Source organism: Chionomys nivalis, chromosome 3, assembly GCF_950005125.1.
Source record: "Chionomys nivalis chromosome 3, mChiNiv1.1, whole genome shotgun sequence".
In the NCBI taxonomy this organism is placed as follows: domain Eukaryota; kingdom Metazoa; phylum Chordata; class Mammalia; order Rodentia; family Cricetidae; genus Chionomys; species Chionomys nivalis.
The window spans coordinates 37,932,734-37,951,864 of record NC_080088.1 but is presented as its reverse complement, the minus strand read 5'-3'; the positions used below and the strand labels follow the sequence as shown (position 1 = coordinate 37,951,864).

Here is a 19,131-nt window from a genome sequence, read left to right as displayed (position 1 = left end):
ATAGGAACCATAAACCTGCAGACCTAAAGCTACTCAAGACTGATAATGCATGTTCAATCAGAAATCTATTCCTTGAAGCCAAACCCTAAAATAGTGTGCAATTAGGGATGGAGGCCAGGTTAGTGCCTCTAGGAATGTGGTTTGATGATCTGACCCCTCTCATCACAGTTTGTATGAAATACAGAAACCACTGACATCTTCCATGTTGGGGGGTTTTTGTTTGTTTTTGTTTCGTTTTTTTTTTTTGGTTTTTTTTTTTTGTTGTTGTTGTTTTTTTTTTTTTGGACAGGGGAGCCTCAGCTCTTGTATCTTATCTTAGCATCTGTGCAGAGATGGTAGGAAACGGGTAGTGGCTTCCCTGTGCTTTTTACCACAAATGAACCCTCTGTTGATCACAACTTCCTCTGCTCTCAGCTCCTCCACCCTACACGGGCTTGGAGGTATACAACCCTTCACTCAGCAGAATGTCAGAGTGTAGACGAGATGCAGACCTTCACCACATTTGTAGTGTTTCTAACAAGCTTCTGTTCTTTCTCGTCGCAGGCCCCTGCCCTGCCTCTCCTTGTAACCAATCCAACCCAGTTCTGTTGAGCCGACATAGTGGGTTCTGCTTCATTGAGCAGCTAGACAACTTCTACAACCCATCACGCAGTTAGCTGCCAACCGCCTTAATGCAGGTATTTCCCTTAGTAGGTATTTATATGCAGTTACTGTATAACTACCTAGGCTGTAGGACTAAAGCATTCTTCATCTGGTGGCTGGGGGTGGGCAGCAAGTTGGTGCATTTTAAGTGGGAGCTGCAGTTCTGCATGCCAAGGCTTCTGTGGCTCCTTTCTGGGGAGGGATGAAATTCCACTGGAGAGGTTGCAATATCCCTGAGGCCAGGACCAGGCTAGAACAAGGGAGTGACATGGACAACAAGGAAGTCATAAACTTAGATTATGGGCTTGTTTTAAGTGTCCTTTGCAGCTTTCTTATAATGTCCATCTTTAGTGAGGCTCAGTGGGCATGGAAGTTATGCTCCCTGAGCTTAGGTGAATTGAGAAAAATATCTGTGAGAAAGCACAGGAGCAGTGCAGAGAGGCGTGGCTGGGCTATTTATCTCAGTTGACTTCAGGAGCATCCGTGGCACATAAACACTTGGGGACCAAAGAAACAACGGAGAAAGCTCCTAAAAAGACTAATGCCATGCTTCCCGCCACCCTTATAACAGGACATACTTTTTTATTATTATTACATTTTGCTTATTTAGTGTGAGAGAGAACACTAGGGTCTCTCTTTCCACTCTATGTACCCGAAGTCGAACTCAGGATGTCAGGCTTACTAGGTGGGCACAAAATGACCTAGACAACAGGCAACATCTCCCCTCACCTTTCTAGTCAGTGCCTCAGTTTACCCCACAAGAGTCATCAGTGGCTGAGAGGGCATATTTAATGATCGATTCTGAGGGTGGAGAAGGAGGAGACAGTCCAAAAAGCTCCATCTTGTGAGACTTGCCAATCCCCATGATATAAATAATGGCTCCAGAGGGCAAGCTTCCAGCTAAAACTGCTAACTTTGGAGCTGGCAAGAGATAGAGCTCTCCCATGTTGGCCCTTCTGGCTCCAGCTCATCAGCAGGTACGGTGAACAGTTATGTGTGGCTTCTTGGGAGCTCCATAAGCAGAAGGCAAGCCTCACGAAGGGGTTCATGTCCTTAGCCTATTCCGCCTCCCTTCTGGTAGGAATGGAGACATAACAGGCTGGACCCCAGCTTTCATGTTGAACCCTAAGGAAGAAGCCATGAACTGAGCAACAGCAGAGTCCAACACAAAGAAGCCTTGGCCCTGATGACCACAGAATTTCTAGGGCAGGCCTGCAAACTTCATGCATGTAAAAAAAAAAAAAAGACATATGAGAAAGAGGAAAGTATCCAGCCTACAAACTTAACCGATACTTCACATCTTCACATTTTTGCAAACTAATATGACCTTAAAGCATTTATACTTAAAACAGCAACAAAAATGTTATTTTTTTTTCTGGAAATGAGAAAGAGGACAGAGAGGAGAAGATGAAGGTTTCCAGTGGGTGGATTAGACATATCCTAATGGGAGAGGAAGCATTAGTAGCAATGTAGAGGAAACAGTGGGGACAGCCTGATCGAGTCAGAAAAAGGAACAATAACGGCTGAAGATCTCTCTCTGCCTGAGATATCCAGGAAAGCAGCTGAATCAAACAGTCCAGTAACAGTAAAAGAAGACAAGAATAAAACTTCTACTTGCTCACTCTCAAATACGACAATTTGCATTTGCAGAACAGCTTTCAGATCCCTCCTGCTCTTGCTCTCTGCCCAGACATCTAAGCGTTGGAGCTGCAGCTACCTCTTTTCTCTTCCTTGCTCTGCTATTTCCCAGCTAGAACAAGCTGTCTGTCTGTCCAGCCTTGCTCTCACCTTTTGCAAAATTAGAGGAAACTGACCTAAAGGACATAAGCCAACCATCTTCACAAATCAAAACTCTACAAATGAAAACTATGTAAAATATGAGATGTATAAGTATATGTCTCTCTATGTGTGTATGTATGTGTACTTGCACAAAACTCAAAACTCTTGATATGTGGTGGCTGGGTGGTAGTGATACATGCCTTTAATCTCAGGGCTCAGGAGGCAGAGACAAGCAGATTTCTGAGTTTGAGGTCAGCCTGGTGTACAGAGTAAGCAACCCTGTCTCAAAAAAACAAAAAGCAAAAACCAATTTCTTGATATGCAATAAGTTGAAACTGATCAGTGGGTAGCATAGTTTTGAATTAAAAATTATAACAAGTGACAATAGACCAACCATACATATTCTATATTTCCATAATCTGTGTCTTTCGCAGACCTGAAAGATCTCAATAAAATGTAGCACTCCTATCCAACTCTGTGATCTAACTTCCCTCTCCACGCTCACGTCTGTGTCCACTACCGTGTCCATGGTTCTCAAGGAGTACCACTGCACTCTTGGACAAGAAGAATTCCACCATTTCCCTTCTTAAGTACAGGATTGATCTCCACAGATCATCTCATTCTTTATGCTATTCCATGGTCCAAATTCTAAATTGTATCCTCAAACTTTTTGAAATAAGCCCACCTTTGTAAAAGTAAGCCTACCTACCAAGACATCCAATGGGTTTTCTATGGATTATCTTGGCAAGAAAATTTTCTCCACACAAAGCAACATTTATAGATATAAGATGTATACCTAAGTAAGCTGTCTATTTCTTCAGACGTAATTCTCAACAAAAAGGAACAGAACTGCTTTAAAGTTCAACAGTCAACAATCAGGAGCCCTGGGGATACACACAGAAGGTGTGGGAACCACTGTGGATGGAGGCTCTGCACTGGTTAGCAGTACAGGAGAATTCATTCTTTCGTAGAAACAAATTAGAGATAATGGACATGGGTCAAAAATACCATGGGTAGAAACTCCTGTTATTCATCACTGAACAGTGTTCAACACTGAAAACTGAGCCAGCCAAATGCTGCAACTTCTATATTAATTTCATAACTTGCTTACTTCCAGAGGAATAAGAGCAGAAATAACTATTGGAGTTTTAATAACACACACATCCAGTAGAATGCAGAGTATATGCACTTTGCATTTCTTAAGGCAAATACTTTAAATCACTTTAAATAAAGCTGAAAGTCAGAGAGAAAGAAATAAACTCACTTGTCAAACTCATCAAAGAGATCACAGCTCTTCAGTTTTGAAAGGACAGTTCGAAAATATGGCGCTGGAAAACAAATACAGCATTATGAAAGGAAGGCTAACCATATCTTCCCAAGAGTCAGCAAATCACCCAGCTCCCCAGCTCCCCAGCTCCCAGACTCTTTCTAAGTACCATGGCTGTGTTGGAGATGATAAGTGAAAAATTGACAACTTATCTACAGTTTGATCATAATACTCAAATAGCACACTCAAAGTAGTAAATATTTTGAAGTTATTTCCTGAGAGTGAGGATCAGTGTAAAAACAGTCACAAAGAGTAATAAAAATTAGCAGTCAGATAATTCTGAACCATAAAATGGAACTCAGTGAATTTAAACCAATTAGTTAAAATCTCTGATACACATACCTACGTGTATGAATACACATATATATATATATATACTTATATGTATATACTTATATATGTGTGTGTGTGTGTGTGTGTGATTTCATATATTCCAAGCTAGCCTCAGGCTTTCTGTGTAGCTGAGGACGCCTTAAAATTCCTGATCTTCCTGCCTCTCCACCTCTCAAGTGCCAGAATTACAGGTATGGACCACGATACTTGGTTTCTTCAACCATGCTAGGTAAGCACTATACCAACTAAGCTACATCCTAGCCTTCTCTAAATCATACACACACACACACACACACACACACACGGGCAATTTTAAAGCAGAATCAGTTGAAAAAGTAAAATATCACAAAATTATAACTGGCACCACTTGGTTTCTTAAGGCCTCCCCAAAATCTAAACCTTCTACATAAGTCCCAAAAGCTCTCCATGAATGGGGAAAGATTGCTGTCTTGTTAATAAGCGGAATAATTCCTTCTCGATTTAATGAAAATAAACACCTACTAGTAACGGTAAAATAGTCAGGATCTAGACCTTGCTGCTGAAATAGATGAGAGGAGAACTGGGGTTGGGGAGTCTCAGTCAGCAAAGTGCTTGTGTGCAAGTATGTGACCCTAGGTCAGTCCCTGGAGCCCACATAAACAGCACGGTGGCCTATGCTTGCAATCATAGCACAGGGGAGGCTGTGATAGAGGAGACAGAGATCCCTAGACTCAGTGGCCTGTCACTCTAGCCTACTTGGTGAACTCCGGGCCAGTGAAGGAGCCTGCCTCCAAAAAAAGGAGGGGGGATCTGAGGAATGACATCTGAGATCTTAGGACCTTCACATGTTCACATGTGTCTACATGAACACACAGACAAAGGTGAAATGAAGGAGCTGGGAAGAAGCTGCCCTTTAAGGTTATCCTGCTAATTCTAAACTATAATAAAGTTAGGCATGTGAGCCCAGCTAAGTCCCACTGTGACAGAACAGAGGGAAGCCCATTTTCCCCAGTACTACCACCACTACCACAAAAACAGCAACAAAACAAAACAATAAAAACATTCAAACCACTTTTGCCTCTATACTGCCTCTAAAAGTGTATTTATGTTTAAAACTTTAATTTTTTTTTCTTTATTCTGTCCCCACATCATATCTCCTGGGAGCTATTAGGAAACAAAACATGCAGCTCGCATCAAACACCACACAAATTAAAAGGCAGGATAAGAACATTGGGACTGACCTGATGACTTTATCCCATAGGGTAAAACAAAATTATTGGTACCGTACATAGAAGTAATCCTTGCAAAATCAGATGTACACAGAAAGGGGTAAAACTGGGGAAACCTGGAAGGAAATAATAAAGCATGATCAAGTTAAGTGTCTGCTAGGTTTCTAAACATCTTTGATCACAACTGAAACTTATTACAGGGGATGATTTAGGTTGGGCAAATATTTTTTAAATAATTAAGACAATACTTAAAGGTTAGAGCTATGCAATTTTCAGGCACAGGAACCAAAGTTATATTACAGTGTAAGTAAAACCACCCTCTAAGTGACACAGTCCTGGCCAGGAAGTTGTATAGATATTGATGCTAAGCTGTTCCAAACTTAAAAAGTGCCATATGCATAAACTATACCTACTGTAAAAACAAAGATATAATGAAAGTTAAATGTAGCTGGAGAATTCAACTCTGCCCTAAAGTCACTAAACTAAGCTTTACTCGAGAACAAAAACTATGGACATCTTTCTTCTTGCTACATGCTCTAACTTCAAGATGTGCCCTGTGGAGCTGGGTGGTGGTGGCACATGCATTTAATCCTAGCACTTGGCAGGCAGAGGCAGGCAGATCGCCATGAGTTTGAGGCCAGCCTGGTGTACAAGAGCTAGCTTCAGGACAGGCTCCAAATCTACAGAGAAACTCTGTCTCAAAAGAAAAAAAAAGTGCCCTGTGACTCCCATACCTCTCCTCGGAATGTCTGGTAGAGACAGAAAGAGCCGTTGTAGTATCCAGCACAGAATACAATTAGTCAACACCTGTTTAATAACTGCCTGAATGAATTTTAACTCCAAATCAATTTTCAAAGGACCATTTTAAAGTGGGAGAGGTGTTTATTGGTGTTATTAAAGCGAGGGAAATGATCTTAAAGGTCTCATTCCTAAGATATTTTCTCCCACCAGAAAGACTGGAATTTATAGGGCAGGACCTGCCGAGCTCTACTGCAGACCCCACATGGGCACTATCTGACTCCCTCCATCAGCTTTGGGCTAATATTTAAAAGGACAGCAGGAAACCAGAGTGAGGCTGGGCTTTCCTAATGCTGCATGTCAAACGGAAATAGCCGTCAACTGAGAGTGCAGGCCTTCAATTTGATCCTGGTCATGAGAGCTGCCTTACGAACTGACATTGCATCTTGGCAGAGGAAACAGGGAAGAAAGTGGCCTTCCCTGACCAAATGTGTGGCCAGGCTTCAGTGCTGGTTGTGACCGCAGCCTTAAGGCAGCCACCCTGCAAACGCCATTTCTAAATCAGTGTTGATCCCCAAGTTCAGGACCTACACTGGGGAGGGGGAAGTGCCAGGACTCTAGTTCAAGCTTGGGGGAGAAGATTCAAGATCCTCTCCTTGGAGAAGCCAAGCTCTAACGTGAGGCTCCGGTAAAGGGCTTTCTACTTCCGAGCTGGTTAGGGCGATAAGACAGGAATGAGATCGTTAACTAACAAGTCTTCCTAGCCAAACCTCTATTCATTGCTTACTCTGACTTTCCCAGTGCAATAATTATCTGGCACAATATCTCAGACTTATTAAGAGCCTCAATAAGTATTAATTTTACCTGTAATAAGTAGGATAACCATATTAAAAAGCACTTTTATCACAATGTGGCTCCGCGGTTATTACTCCTATTATTACTCCTGCTATGGTAAGGATGGGCGGTGAAGTTCCTGCTTTGGGAGGGAGCCACCAGTCCTCAGAAGACGAAGTTGCAATCCACACAGAAGCCTGATTCTGAGGGAAGCAGTCCTCCACTCAGCCAGATTCCTGAGCAGAGCTTCCTGATGCTTCCTGGCTTTTATCCATCTCGGAGAAAGTGGCATCTTCAGAGTGTACTGTGCAAATGACAAATGCATGCTTGCCTGTGCCTTTACCTGCAGTCTTAGATGCTCCCTTAGCTGTCTTGAACAAACACTATAACCTTGGGGGAGGGGTCTCAACGAACATGTTATACAACTGAACATGCCGAACCGAATTTGGCGCTGCTTTTGCTCTCTAGTAGAGTGTGGCCCAGCCACCTAGCCAAGTGGCAGTGCACAGGAGAAGACAATTTGTAGGTGGAAGGGTGAACTGGTAGACTACAAATCCTAGCAACCACAACGATCACTCACTGTTCACATGACATGTAGATCAATCATTTGCATTCTACATAGTTCTATAAAACTCAGGGGATGTGTGTGTGTGTGTGTATGTGTGTGTGTGGTTTTCTTCTTTCTTTTTCTTTTTTTTTTGAGACAGGTTTTCTCTGTGTAACCCCAGCTGTCGCTGTCCTGGAACTAGCTCTGTAGACCAGGCTGACCTCAAACTTAGAGATTCACCTACCTCTGCCTCCCGAGTACTAGGAATAAAGGCGTGCACCACCACTGCCCAGCCATGAGGGGAAACTTTTAATAATAAAAAAAAATCTACATTTGCTCAGATCAGTTGCTGGATGAAGTCTCACTGAGAGGGAAGGTGGTGGGAGAGGACTGGGAGGAGAGGAGGGAGGAGAAGAAAAAACCAAAAAACTAAAGAACAGTTCTCCTTTTTTCTAATCAAATCCTTGTAGGCCTTACCAATCCCACCTGAGTTCAGGAATACCAGCTGTAGTGTCTTTCCTTAAACTATGCTCAGAGCTCTGGCTGGATGCACAAATTCAGACTACTCAAGTTTCTTATACACTTCCTGACACATGCAGTATCATATGTACCAAGATTTGCATAAAAAGGGTAAATAGTGTGAAAATGACCACAAACACATTCGCAAATGTTGTATGGCTACAAGTTTTTTTTGGTCTACTTTTTACCTCAGGAGAGAACTGAAAGCTGGCTTTTTTGGACAAGTGTTGATATTTTTACTCTTGATATCCATAGATGGTACCCTAGGAAAAAGAATTATAAAGTAAGAAACTAGAACCAGGAATCCTGCCCAAAGAGAAACATGTACACCAGGAACCCACTGGACTCTACTGCTGACCGGCCTTGGAAGCAGAGGACAAAGACAGACAGACGCACACGTGCACACACACACACAAACACACACACAGAGCCCTGATGTTTGAAAAAGCCATGTTGTCCTAAGGAACTGGGGGAAGAGGGATTTCCAGGGGCCTCTGGGAAGGGTTCTTCCACAATGTGGAAGCCAAAATCCCATTTAGTTTTAGTCCTCAAAGACCTTCGAAGTCAAACAGTCCAAGTGCACATGGCTGTCATCCCAAGTCATATGTGGGAACACCTAGTGACGGCAAACAGTGTACACATCTGACTGAGCAACTTGAACAGACCATTGCTTTGGGAGTGTCATAGGTCACACGGCTGAGAGCCATATCTTGCTGTCCTCAGTTCTTGACACGGGTGGTTCCTCAATGTATCGTGAAACCCAACAAGGAAAGTAAACGGCAGGGGTGGGGGTGGGTAGGTGGGGGGAGGGTGATGGGAGGAAATGGCCGGAAGAGGAAAGAGCATCACTTCGTTTCATTCATTGATCAACGATTACATGAAGAATTGATGCTTTAAAATTAAATGACTGAATGAGAAAAAGAAAAAAAAATAATTTAATATTTTTCTACTATCAATAAGACTCAATCTGAATAGACTGAAGGTTTTATAGACAGGTAAATTTTTTTTCATTTTTATGATTTTCTTTTTTCTAAAACAGAGTTTCTCTATGTAGTCCTGGCTGTCTTGAAACTTATTCTGTAGAGTAGGCTGGGCTTGAACTCACAGAGATCTGCCTGTCTCAGTCTCTCAAATGTTGGGATTAAAAGCACACTTTGGCCAGTTTAAATTGTTTTACATTTATTTTTACTATTTTATGAGTGTTTTGCATGTACATCTGAGTACCATGTTGTGGACGCTAGGAATCAAACCCAGGTCCTTTGCAACAGCAAGAAAGGTTCTTAACCACTGAGCTGGCTCTCCAGCCCTAAATTTTCATTGTTTTAAGTACAAAAACTTCCATACTTAGAACTAGTAAGCTATTGAACTAAGAGGATGTCAGCCCTTAGATAACGAGATGCTGTGAGAATATTGCAATGGCAAGGGCCACGTGGTTTATCCGTAAGGATGATACACAGATACGGTGGGCAAGCACAGCAAGCCACAAACACTGCTAGATTCAATGAGCAAGATGAACTGGATTACTTCATTTCTAAGGTTAGAGATGGAGAAGCAACACAAAGACTGAACATAGCCAACTGTTTTAGAATATCATGAAGACAGACGTTAGGTGGCTATGAAAAGAAAGACTCATCTCTTTATTTTCTTTCCATGTGTATACATGGCATGCATACCACATATGTGTAGAAATACCCACATGTGCGCATGTATGAGCAGAGGCCCATGGTTGATAATGACCATCTCCCTTGATCGCTCTTACTCTCTTGAGGCAGAGTCACTTACTCAAGCCCAGAATTCATTAACATGGTATCTTGGGAGTCAGCTAGCTCTGGGGAACCTCTTGTCTCTCCCTTACAAAGCTGGGACTCCAGGTGAGCTCTGACACCCACCATGCATTCTGGGGATGCAAACTCTGGGCCTCTTACTTGCATGGCAAGTGCCTTAAGTGCTGAGTTGTCTCCTGTTGGCAGTGATGTGTTGCGTGTGTTCGGGTAGGCCAGAGAACCACTTTGGCCTACATTTGAGCCAATCTGCATCGTTGTCTCAGAGTCTCTCACTGAGAGGCTATGGATCAGGCTAGGCCCACTAGCTCAGTCTGTACTACCATACCCGGCTGTTTATGATCAAACTCAGGTCTTTGTGCTTGTATGGAAACTATTTACCAACTGAATCATCTCCCCTGCCCCTTTAACTGTCTCCCCAGTATAGGGAACAGAGAAGTCCTGAACGAAAAGTCCTGAGTGAAACTGTGCACTTGACATGGACACAGCTGTGTCCAGGACCCTATATCCTCAGGCTCAGAGGGACACACACCAAAGCCTTTTTTAACAGAACTGATCCTGAGTGCTGATAGCGTGTGCAGAAAATGTCCACCACGACTTTCTCTCCTGGTGTGTCCCTGGTGTGTATGGCCTGAAGACGGCTCCTCTCCATAGACTGCTCCTGCCACGATTAGCTGGGCCTGTCACTGTGACGCAGCTGTATGCCATAAGCCCTGTCTTCTTTTCCAGCTGTATGCAATAACTTGCTCTCCCATTTCGACTGTATATAGTAACTAGCACACTGAGTTTCCAGGGTGCCAAGACTTCTCTAGCAGACAGCTCAGACCATCCCCCCCGCCCAGATCTCTATTCCTATGTCCATCTGTCTGTCTTGTCTTTATTCCCTTGCTGCCCCAGTCAGGTCCATTCCTAAGGACCATGCAGGGACTCCGTACCCGGCTTCCCTAAGACAGTTTTAAAGGAAGCAATACCGGGGTGCACACCCACATTAGCTGGGTAAGGTTAACTGAGCGTGGGCACTCTTCAAATTCTGGTGACAAGAGATGGTGGTGAATTCAACGCATTTTTATTATCTCCTTTATCATTTCCTTTGTGGTAAACAGGATGTTTAGAAAAGTAAAATGGTAGAGAATCTAATCTCATGAGATGTGGAATTAACTGAGAGGCATGCCTTTGGGTGGGTCTTGAGGGCATTTCTAGCAATGATTAATTAGGAAAAGACCCTACCCCAGAGTGGATGGCACCCTTTGGTGGGCAGCTCAGACAGGAAACACTCAGAGGAAAATACAATGTAGCTTGCCTGCCTCCTTTGCCTATGAGTATGTCTGTCCGTCACTTGCTCTGTCTTCCAATGTGAACTGAAACCCAGGCATTTTGAAGAAATCTTCCTGGTCTCCATCATGACACAGGGACAGCTGAAGCCTTTGAGGCTGAACCACACGAGCCACCGCTGTGACCTGACATCCATTGGACTATTCAGCTTCTCATGGAAGTTTATTCTAATAAACACGCTTTTATAATATGTGTACATTGTAAGGGTTTTATCCTTCTAGAGAACTCTGTTTATTACAAATAGTAGCTTAGCAATCTTTTTGCCTTTTCTCCCCTTCTATTATTATTAGAAGATGGCAGAGCGGAAGGAAGAGACGTCTTCATTGAATGCTGAATGAGACTTCAACGTTCTCTGGCCCTGAGATCGGGTGCAGAGGTTAAAACTGTAGGTTCAAACCACCCGACTGGTATTAGGGTTTCCTCTAGTGGCATTTGGCCAACTTTATTCCATGAAAAAGCACTGCAGTAATCCCTCAGTGATGCGATGAAAATGCAGAAACAGAAATATGAGATTCTTCTTTCGTTTAGTTAGAAACAACCTAAGAGCTGCCGTTGAAACACTGGGAAGTAACCACTTGATTTATATGTGTTTAATTGTGTACTGACATCCGTTTAGGATTTAAAGGTCACCAAAATTTTATTCCCAGCCAAAGGACTGAAATAAGAAGTGTGAAAAGCACACTTAATAAATTTTCTACTCAGTAAAATTATGCCTTAAGATTTTAGAAGTATTTTACATCAAAGCTATTTTGAAATGCATTTTGCATTTTTGAACGAAGGGAACTGGATGTGGTATGTATATGTCAGCATTAACAATCGGAAACTCGACTGATTCTGAGTCTAAGAGCCGCTTCATTAATTCAAGAAGATGAGCTATTGTGTATATACAAAATGCTATATCCTGGAAGTAGTCAAGACTAATGCTTTACTTGGGAGTCAATAAGAAATGGATTGAGGTCAGAGGGGTGGCTTAGAGGCTAAGAGCTCGTACTACTCTTGAAGAGGACCTCAGGTCAGTTCCCAGGACATGTGGAGGGTAACTCTTAACCACCTGCAACTTCAGCTTCAGGGATCCAACACCCTCTTCTGGCTCCGACAGATATCCACACACATTCACATAATCACACACACACACACACACACACACACTTTAACATTAAATATCTTTTAAAGAAATAGGGCTATCCAACAGGGTTTTCCTCAATTAAAAAAATCTATGCCTCTCTCTCTCTCTCTCTCTCTCTCTCTCTCTCTCTCTCTCTCTGTGAGTCTGTGTGTATGTGTGAGACTGTGCAAGTGTATGTATGAGTATGTGTGAGTGTAGGTGTGAGTGTGCAAATGTGTTTGTGGATGTGAGTGTGTGAAAGTGTGTAAGTGTATGTATGACTGTGTGCAAGTGTGCATGTATGTAGGTGTGAGTGTGTGTGAGTGTGTGTGTGTGTGAGTGTTGTTTTGTCCTACTCTGCCATTCTGCCCTTGAATCTTTTGAGACAGAGTCCCTCTCAAACCCTGGAGCTCAACCTGGTATTTGGCCAGCCATCACTAGCACTCTTCCTGTTTCCAGCCCTTTCCTTCTCCCCAGTGTTGGGGTTACAAATGCACAGGGTTTTCATACCTGGTTTTCACATGGGTTCTAACAATCTACCCCCAGGCCCTCATCCATATGCAGCAAGCACTTGACCCACTGAACCATCTCTCCAGACCTACTCAACAGTTTTAAATTGTTAAACAATGTACAGCATCCTGAATAGTAAAATCCCAGTGTATGGTAAAAGGCTAGACAAATCCAACATGTTACAATATTGGATACATTATTGTAATACAATACAAAACAATACAATACTCTGGAAGCTTCTTTACATAAATAGGGGGAAGACAGTTTGAAAGTCATGTTAGGTAATAAAACAAACTTACCAATAGCCATTTGTTCCCCACAGGATACAGTGTAGCACATAATAGAGGAAGACACAACTCAAGAATAGGGCCACGAGGTACCCTCTCATGGCTGGCCTGCTTGAAACAGGATCCAAAGACAGAGGGGATGATTATGCAGATGGTTTTCACGACAGTTCGAATACTTGAATTAATAAATAAATCTATAAAGAGAGAGGAGAAAAATGAGGAAAATGGTCACTGAGGGAGCTCACTGACTCTGGACTGATAGCTGGGGAGCCTGCATAGGACTGACTAGGCCTTCTGAGAGTGATGACAGTTCTGTGACTTGGGCAGTCTGTGGACCCACTAGCAGTGGGACCATGATTTATCCCTATCCCTAGTGTGTGAACTGGCTTTTTGGAGCCCATTACCTATGGAGAGCTATCTTGCTTAGTCTTAATACGGCGGGGGGGGGGGGGGCGGGGGGCACCACGACTTGGTTCTGCCTTAACTTGATGTGCCAGTCTTTGTTGACTCCCCATGGGAGGCCTCACCCTTTCTGAGGAGTGGAAGGGACGTTGGGTGGGTGCGGGAAGGTGGCAGGGGAGTAGGAGGAAGGGAGGGAGGAAACTGTGGTTGGAAAAAAAAAACCTTTTAAATAAAAAATTTTAAAGAAAGAAAAAAAAAAAAACGCCCCTGAATGTACAGAAAGAACACTTCGGCTTAGTCTTAGCAATTGATCAACATATGATGCGGGTTTCCAACAACCAACATCTCTGTGGTGCCGAAGCTGGAGGCTTCCCTGAAACTTCCTCATATTAGGTAAAAAAGTAAAAACTTCTTCAAGAGGAGAATTTATATATCTCCACACCCAAAACCTTTCTTCAACAACACTGAAGAATATCTTTTTTTGAGCCTTTCCAATAAAAAGTGAGTATGTGCTTCAAGATGTGAATAAGCATTTGACCCCTTTGTGGCCTGAAGTGACTTCAAATACGATACGTCATAGTTTCAGTGCCCTTTTCCTCTTTTCAAAAAATAGAGGGAAACTATTAAAACATTTCAACTTTCAGACATTCGTATTTGACTCTTCAACATCCTCAGCTTTGTTTTGCATTAATGTGTTACTCCTTGTATCTTTGTAGGCAGAGAAAATAAAGACGACAATGTTCTCTAGATTGTAACACACACATACTACACGATACTTTATGGAATATAAAATAAAACCAGTGGTTCTCAACCTGTGTGGGGGTCATATATCAGATACCTACATATCTGATATTTATATTACAATTCAGTTATGAAGTAGCAACAAAATATTTTATGATGAAGGTCACCACAACATGAGCAAGGAACTATATTAAAGGGTCACATCAGGAGGAAGTCTGAGAACCACTGGAAACTTATTTTTTTTTTGGTTTTGGTTTGGTTTCTTGAAACTTGGTTTCTCTGTGTAACAGTCTCGGTTGCCCTGGAACTCACTTTGTAGACCAGGCTGACCTCAAATTCACAGAGATCCACCTACCTCTGCCTCCCAAGTGCTGAGCTTAAAGGTATGAGCCACAACACTACCAGGCCACTGGAAACATTTGAAGTGTGTTTGTTTGATATTTCTGCCCTTTCCTTCAAATCCAGACATGAAAAACTCCTATTTTAGTATAAAATTAAATGCAGAAGTCATACTTAATATGTAGTTCTAAATACATCCTTTTAGTTCAGTGCATTTGACTTTAAACAGGTACATTATCACTCTGCTTCCTTTACCAAGGTTTCAGATGATCGAAACGACTGCACATCCCCTTCCTTTCTTTCTTACTCATATCTAGTGACCTGAATCCAGGGACCTGCTGAGTGTACAAAGTCAGAGCCGGCTGGAATCATGTCCAGTTCCTTCTAAAGGGAAAATAGGTTGAAGTGAAAATCCGTTTTGTTTTTAAACTGTGTGTGTTTGTGTGTGCACATACACTTCATATGTATGTGTGCAAGCATGTGGAGACCAGAGGACAACCTCTGTTTTGTTTGTTTGTTCATTTGATACAGATGGTGAGACAGTCCCAGGGACCTGCCAGTCCCTGCCTCCCCAGCGCTAGGATTATAAGCTCTGCTCTCATGCTCAGCTTGTTTACATGGATTCTGAGGGTGGAATTCATGTCCTCAAGTTTGTATAGCAAGCACTCTATCAGCCGAGCCATCCTCTTATCCCCTAGCTGGAAATCTTTGGCCACTTTTTGCCTTTGTAAATGGAGCATACTAAACAAAACTCAAGCATTTTATTTGTTTTGTTTGCTTTTCTAACAGGGAGTCATCTTAAGAATCACAGTTGCCCTCGGTTTCTCAGAGCTGAGACTCACTGGTGTGGATGTTAATGTAGGAGATCTGCTAAGCAGTCCTAACCTGTAACGTCTACCTGTAATGACTACCTGACTGGGCTTGGTCACTTCTGACTATCAACTATTGCTCTGGCAGCCACCCCTCCCAAGCACCATCATAATAAATTAGTTTCAAATGACGGCAGAAAGGAAGTCAACAAGGGAGTTGAGTAAACTTTAGTCTGCACATACATGTAATTGAGTTTGTGTAATTCCTGGGAAATCCCATGATCCACAGCCCAACTCCACCTGAGGCCTGGGGACCTTGGTCAGTCAGTTTGCTTGTAGCATGAGAGACCATAGTCTATAAACAAGAGCACACCCTGATTCTCAGCAGGTTGTCATAGGGTTGTGGGAAGCAGGAGACTACAGCACAGTGTTTTAACCTTGAATACCTGTTCAAAATAAGGATTTAAACTTCTACTAGGAATAATACTTCATCTAAATATTTAATAAAGATATAACTTCCTAGTTTGTCAGCAAAAATTTAAAAAATATAGTTTCACATAAGGGCCTAGAAATGTTAGTAGTTAGCATTCAATCTGCTTGTCTATCCCTTAAGACATACTCTTAAGAGGGTCATTTTATGAAGCCTGGCATTATAGGTAAGTGACAATCTTGTCATCGTCTTGTTTTTCACTCACTAATATGTGGTTCAACTGGAAAACAAAGGAGTAAGAGAAAACATTCTTTTTTTTTTCAAAAAGTAAAATAAACCTACTTATCAAGAGGTATTATACACAGCACCCAAAAAGAAAAAAAAAAAAAAGAAAAACCTGGGGCAGCCTAGGCACTTTCTGGAATTTCATCGCCCACTTACAGCTTTGATATTCAAGGTGCAAAGTAGACTAGGGCCAACCAGGATATCCTGGTGATAAACATGCCTGGCCCCTCTGTCTGTTCACAGGAAAAAGCTTTCACAAATAGATTAATTCTTTAATTGTGATCCCATAAATGGAACGACTATGTTGCGCTAAGCAAGAGTATTCAAAGGAAAACCACTCAGGATTCTTACAGACAATGTATGGCTTTGAAAAGCCGTAAGAGTCTAGAATGCAGTTTCGACAAACAAGCCAGCACATTTTAAGATCCTGACATGAAACATGAAGCGTAGCCAATTTTGGAGTGCAGGTGACTTCAAACCAGGGTTGTCACCACTGCTTCAACCTGAGGGCTGGGAGCTGTGAGGAAGTCATAACTCACGCCCAGAGGGCAGGATCAAATCTTTTCTCCGCGTATCAGTTTGGGTGAGGAAAAGGTCACTCTGTAAATTGTGAGGCATGCAAGCATGAAGACCCGAGTTCAGACCTCCAAAAAAGCTCCCTGTGGGTGAGTTTTTTGAAACCCTCGCACTGTACAGATCCCTGTAGCTCAGTGCCCAGCCAGAAGGGCCAAACTTTCCAGGTTCAGTGAAAGGTCTGGTTTCAAAAGATAAGGAGAAGAGTGATTGAGAAAGATGATTACCTCTGGCCTACATAGACAAAGTTTAAGTACATGTCACACACACACACACACACACACACACACACACACACACACACACACTGTTTTTTAAGACAACAGCTTTCCCTTCTCTTCAATGGCAAAAGAATGTACTGTTTGTATTGAGCTGCTAAGACCACCAATAGCCTGGAAGGCTAGCATTTCCTCTAAGAGTCACAATAAGCTTGCTAAGTGGATGTGTGGGTATGGTCCTCCAGACTAGTGAGGGAAAAGGATGTCTCCCATCACACAATTTAAGAGAGCCAGAAAGGGAGTCTGGTCTTTTCCTTAGAGATCTATTCCCGGATCATCCTGTCATCTCCCGATAAAAGGCAAGAGGGGAACCCAAAAGAGAGAACTGTATTCTACAATTTCCTCCAGGTGCTTTGTTGTCATTGTGTAGGAAGTGCAAATAACAGTGAAGGTCAGCACCAGCCAGGGTGAGGTGGGAGCCATGGCAACAAGTTAACACCCCTGAACATGAGGTTCTTTTTTTTTTTTTTTTTTTTTTTTCGTTTTTCAAGACAGGAACATGAGGTTCTTAATGCATACTGCCGGGCGATGGTGGCGCACGCCTTTAATCCCAGCACTTGGGAGGCAGAGGCAGGTGGTTCTCTGTGAGTTCGAGACCAGCCTGGTCTACAGAGCTAGTTCCAGGACAGGCTCCAAAGCCACAGAGAAACCCTGTCTCGAAAAACCAAAAAAAAAAAAAAAAAGAAGTTAGAGAAGCGCTGCTCTGGGACTCACTATAGAATCACGATGTAGAGAAAGAAAATTTTGGGTTTGTTGAGTCCATAAGAGATGGTACAGTATATGTCCCCAATAGGACCACAGGTGACCTGAAAGCATTAACTACCTTATCTTTCTCCTCCACAGGGGATGTCACACAGAAGCTGCAGAGAAGATGGTTGTTGAATGTAGTTCCAGATATCAGAGCTCAACGGTCCAACTAATTTTTCATTCTAAATGCCTAGTGTGTGGCACATGGCCAAGGACTAATGATGACATGAATTCATTGAAAAGCAAGCATCCGGGGAAGGGTTCTGGTGAATCATCATCACTGGCCGCCCTAACAACTACGAGGAAGTGGACCGCCTACAGTTTCTTTTTTTTTTTTTTTTTTTGGTTTTTTTTCGAGACAGGGTTTCTCTGTGGTTTTGGAGCCTGTCCTGGAACTAGCTCTTGTAGATCAGGCTGGTCTCGAACTCACAGAGATCCGCCTGCCTCTGCCTCCCAAGTGCTGGGATTAAAGGCGTGCGCCACCACCGCCCGGCTACAGTTTCTATTTTAGAGCTGAGGAACATGAAGGACTGAGAGAAGTTTCACACCTGACATGTGACAGAATCATGTGACTCAAGCAGTAGCTATTAGACCAGAGTCCCTGTACACACTGTCTCTCCTAGGAGCCCCTTTCACAGATGAGCAGGTCCAAACTCTTGATGCCAGATTAAACATTACAGAATGTTTCTCTGTCAATTCCACCCATTTTTTTTTTAGCAGAAATGATTCAATGCCAATTAATAAATTGGAAAGTTGACAGTTTCTGACACAAATTCTGCTGAAATAAAACCCTACTTGTCTCCACCCTTCTCCTTCCAACCTGCCCCTCCTTACTATTCTGGTATTATTTGCAGAAACAAGCAAGCCCTATTAAACAGCACTAGAAAAAATGACCATATTTTCCTTTAGGGGCCTCCTAATGTTTTCTCTAGCCCCAGGGAGCTTGCTAAACAGCCAAAAAAGAAGAAAGCATTGTGAAAACTCACCAAGCACAAAAACCCTGCTGGTCTCAAAATCAATCTCATTCCACAGCAGATCAGAAACAGCCCTGGTGTTGGCTTTTTCTACACCAAGTGTTTGCAGATCCCTGCTGTCTGGTTTCTATGGCCCTGTTTCCTCTTGGCCTTTCTCCGGGGCCTTTTGAATGTTCATCGGTACACTAAGCCACCCCAAGATCTGGTGCCAATCTTGGTTCAAGAAAAGGGAGCCTGCAGAGCCCAGCGCTAGCAGCTCAATGGTTCGATCAGATTCCTGTAGACAGCGTCATGTGCCAAAGCTGGTTCCATTGGAAGGTTCCAACATCGGATCACACTTTCCAAATATCTGCATTCATTCATTCATTCATACTCGCTCACTTGCCCTTCCCTCCAGCAGCTTGGTAGCCAAATTTTATTTATTTATTTATACTTACTTACTATGTACTTATTTAAATTACTCGGGTCCTAAACCATGTCCCCATGTTCTCGGCGGCTTTCTTGTGCTTCCTGCTTGGTCAGTGAAACATGACTTAACTGTTCACATTAGGCCAGCTCTTATATACCCAGGGTGCTGTTGCTAAGCCCTAGTGAATTACCTATCTGTGCAA

The 19,131-nt window shown here is 42.7% G+C and overlaps 1 protein-coding gene across 4 annotated transcripts in view; it reads right to left on the bottom strand.

Annotated features, from left to right (window-relative positions):
* St3gal6 (ST3 beta-galactoside alpha-2,3-sialyltransferase 6) overlaps nt 1-19,131 on the bottom strand; it is a 58,748-nt gene that overhangs the window by 14,221 nt on the left and 25,396 nt on the right. For all 4 annotated transcript variants that reach the window (XM_057763440.1, XM_057763438.1, XM_057763439.1 and 1 more), the window contains exons 3-6: nt 12,955-13,136; nt 8,116-8,190; nt 5,302-5,405; nt 3,686-3,749 (exon numbers count right to left, since the gene is read on the bottom strand). In XM_057763440.1, the coding sequence (XP_057619423.1) occupies nt 3,686-3,749; nt 5,302-5,405; nt 8,116-8,190; nt 12,955-13,043 (332 nt within the window). In that variant the 5' untranslated portion in view covers nt 13,044-13,136. The remainder of the gene's footprint in view (nt 1-3,685; nt 3,750-5,301; nt 5,406-8,115; nt 8,191-12,954; nt 13,137-19,131) is intronic.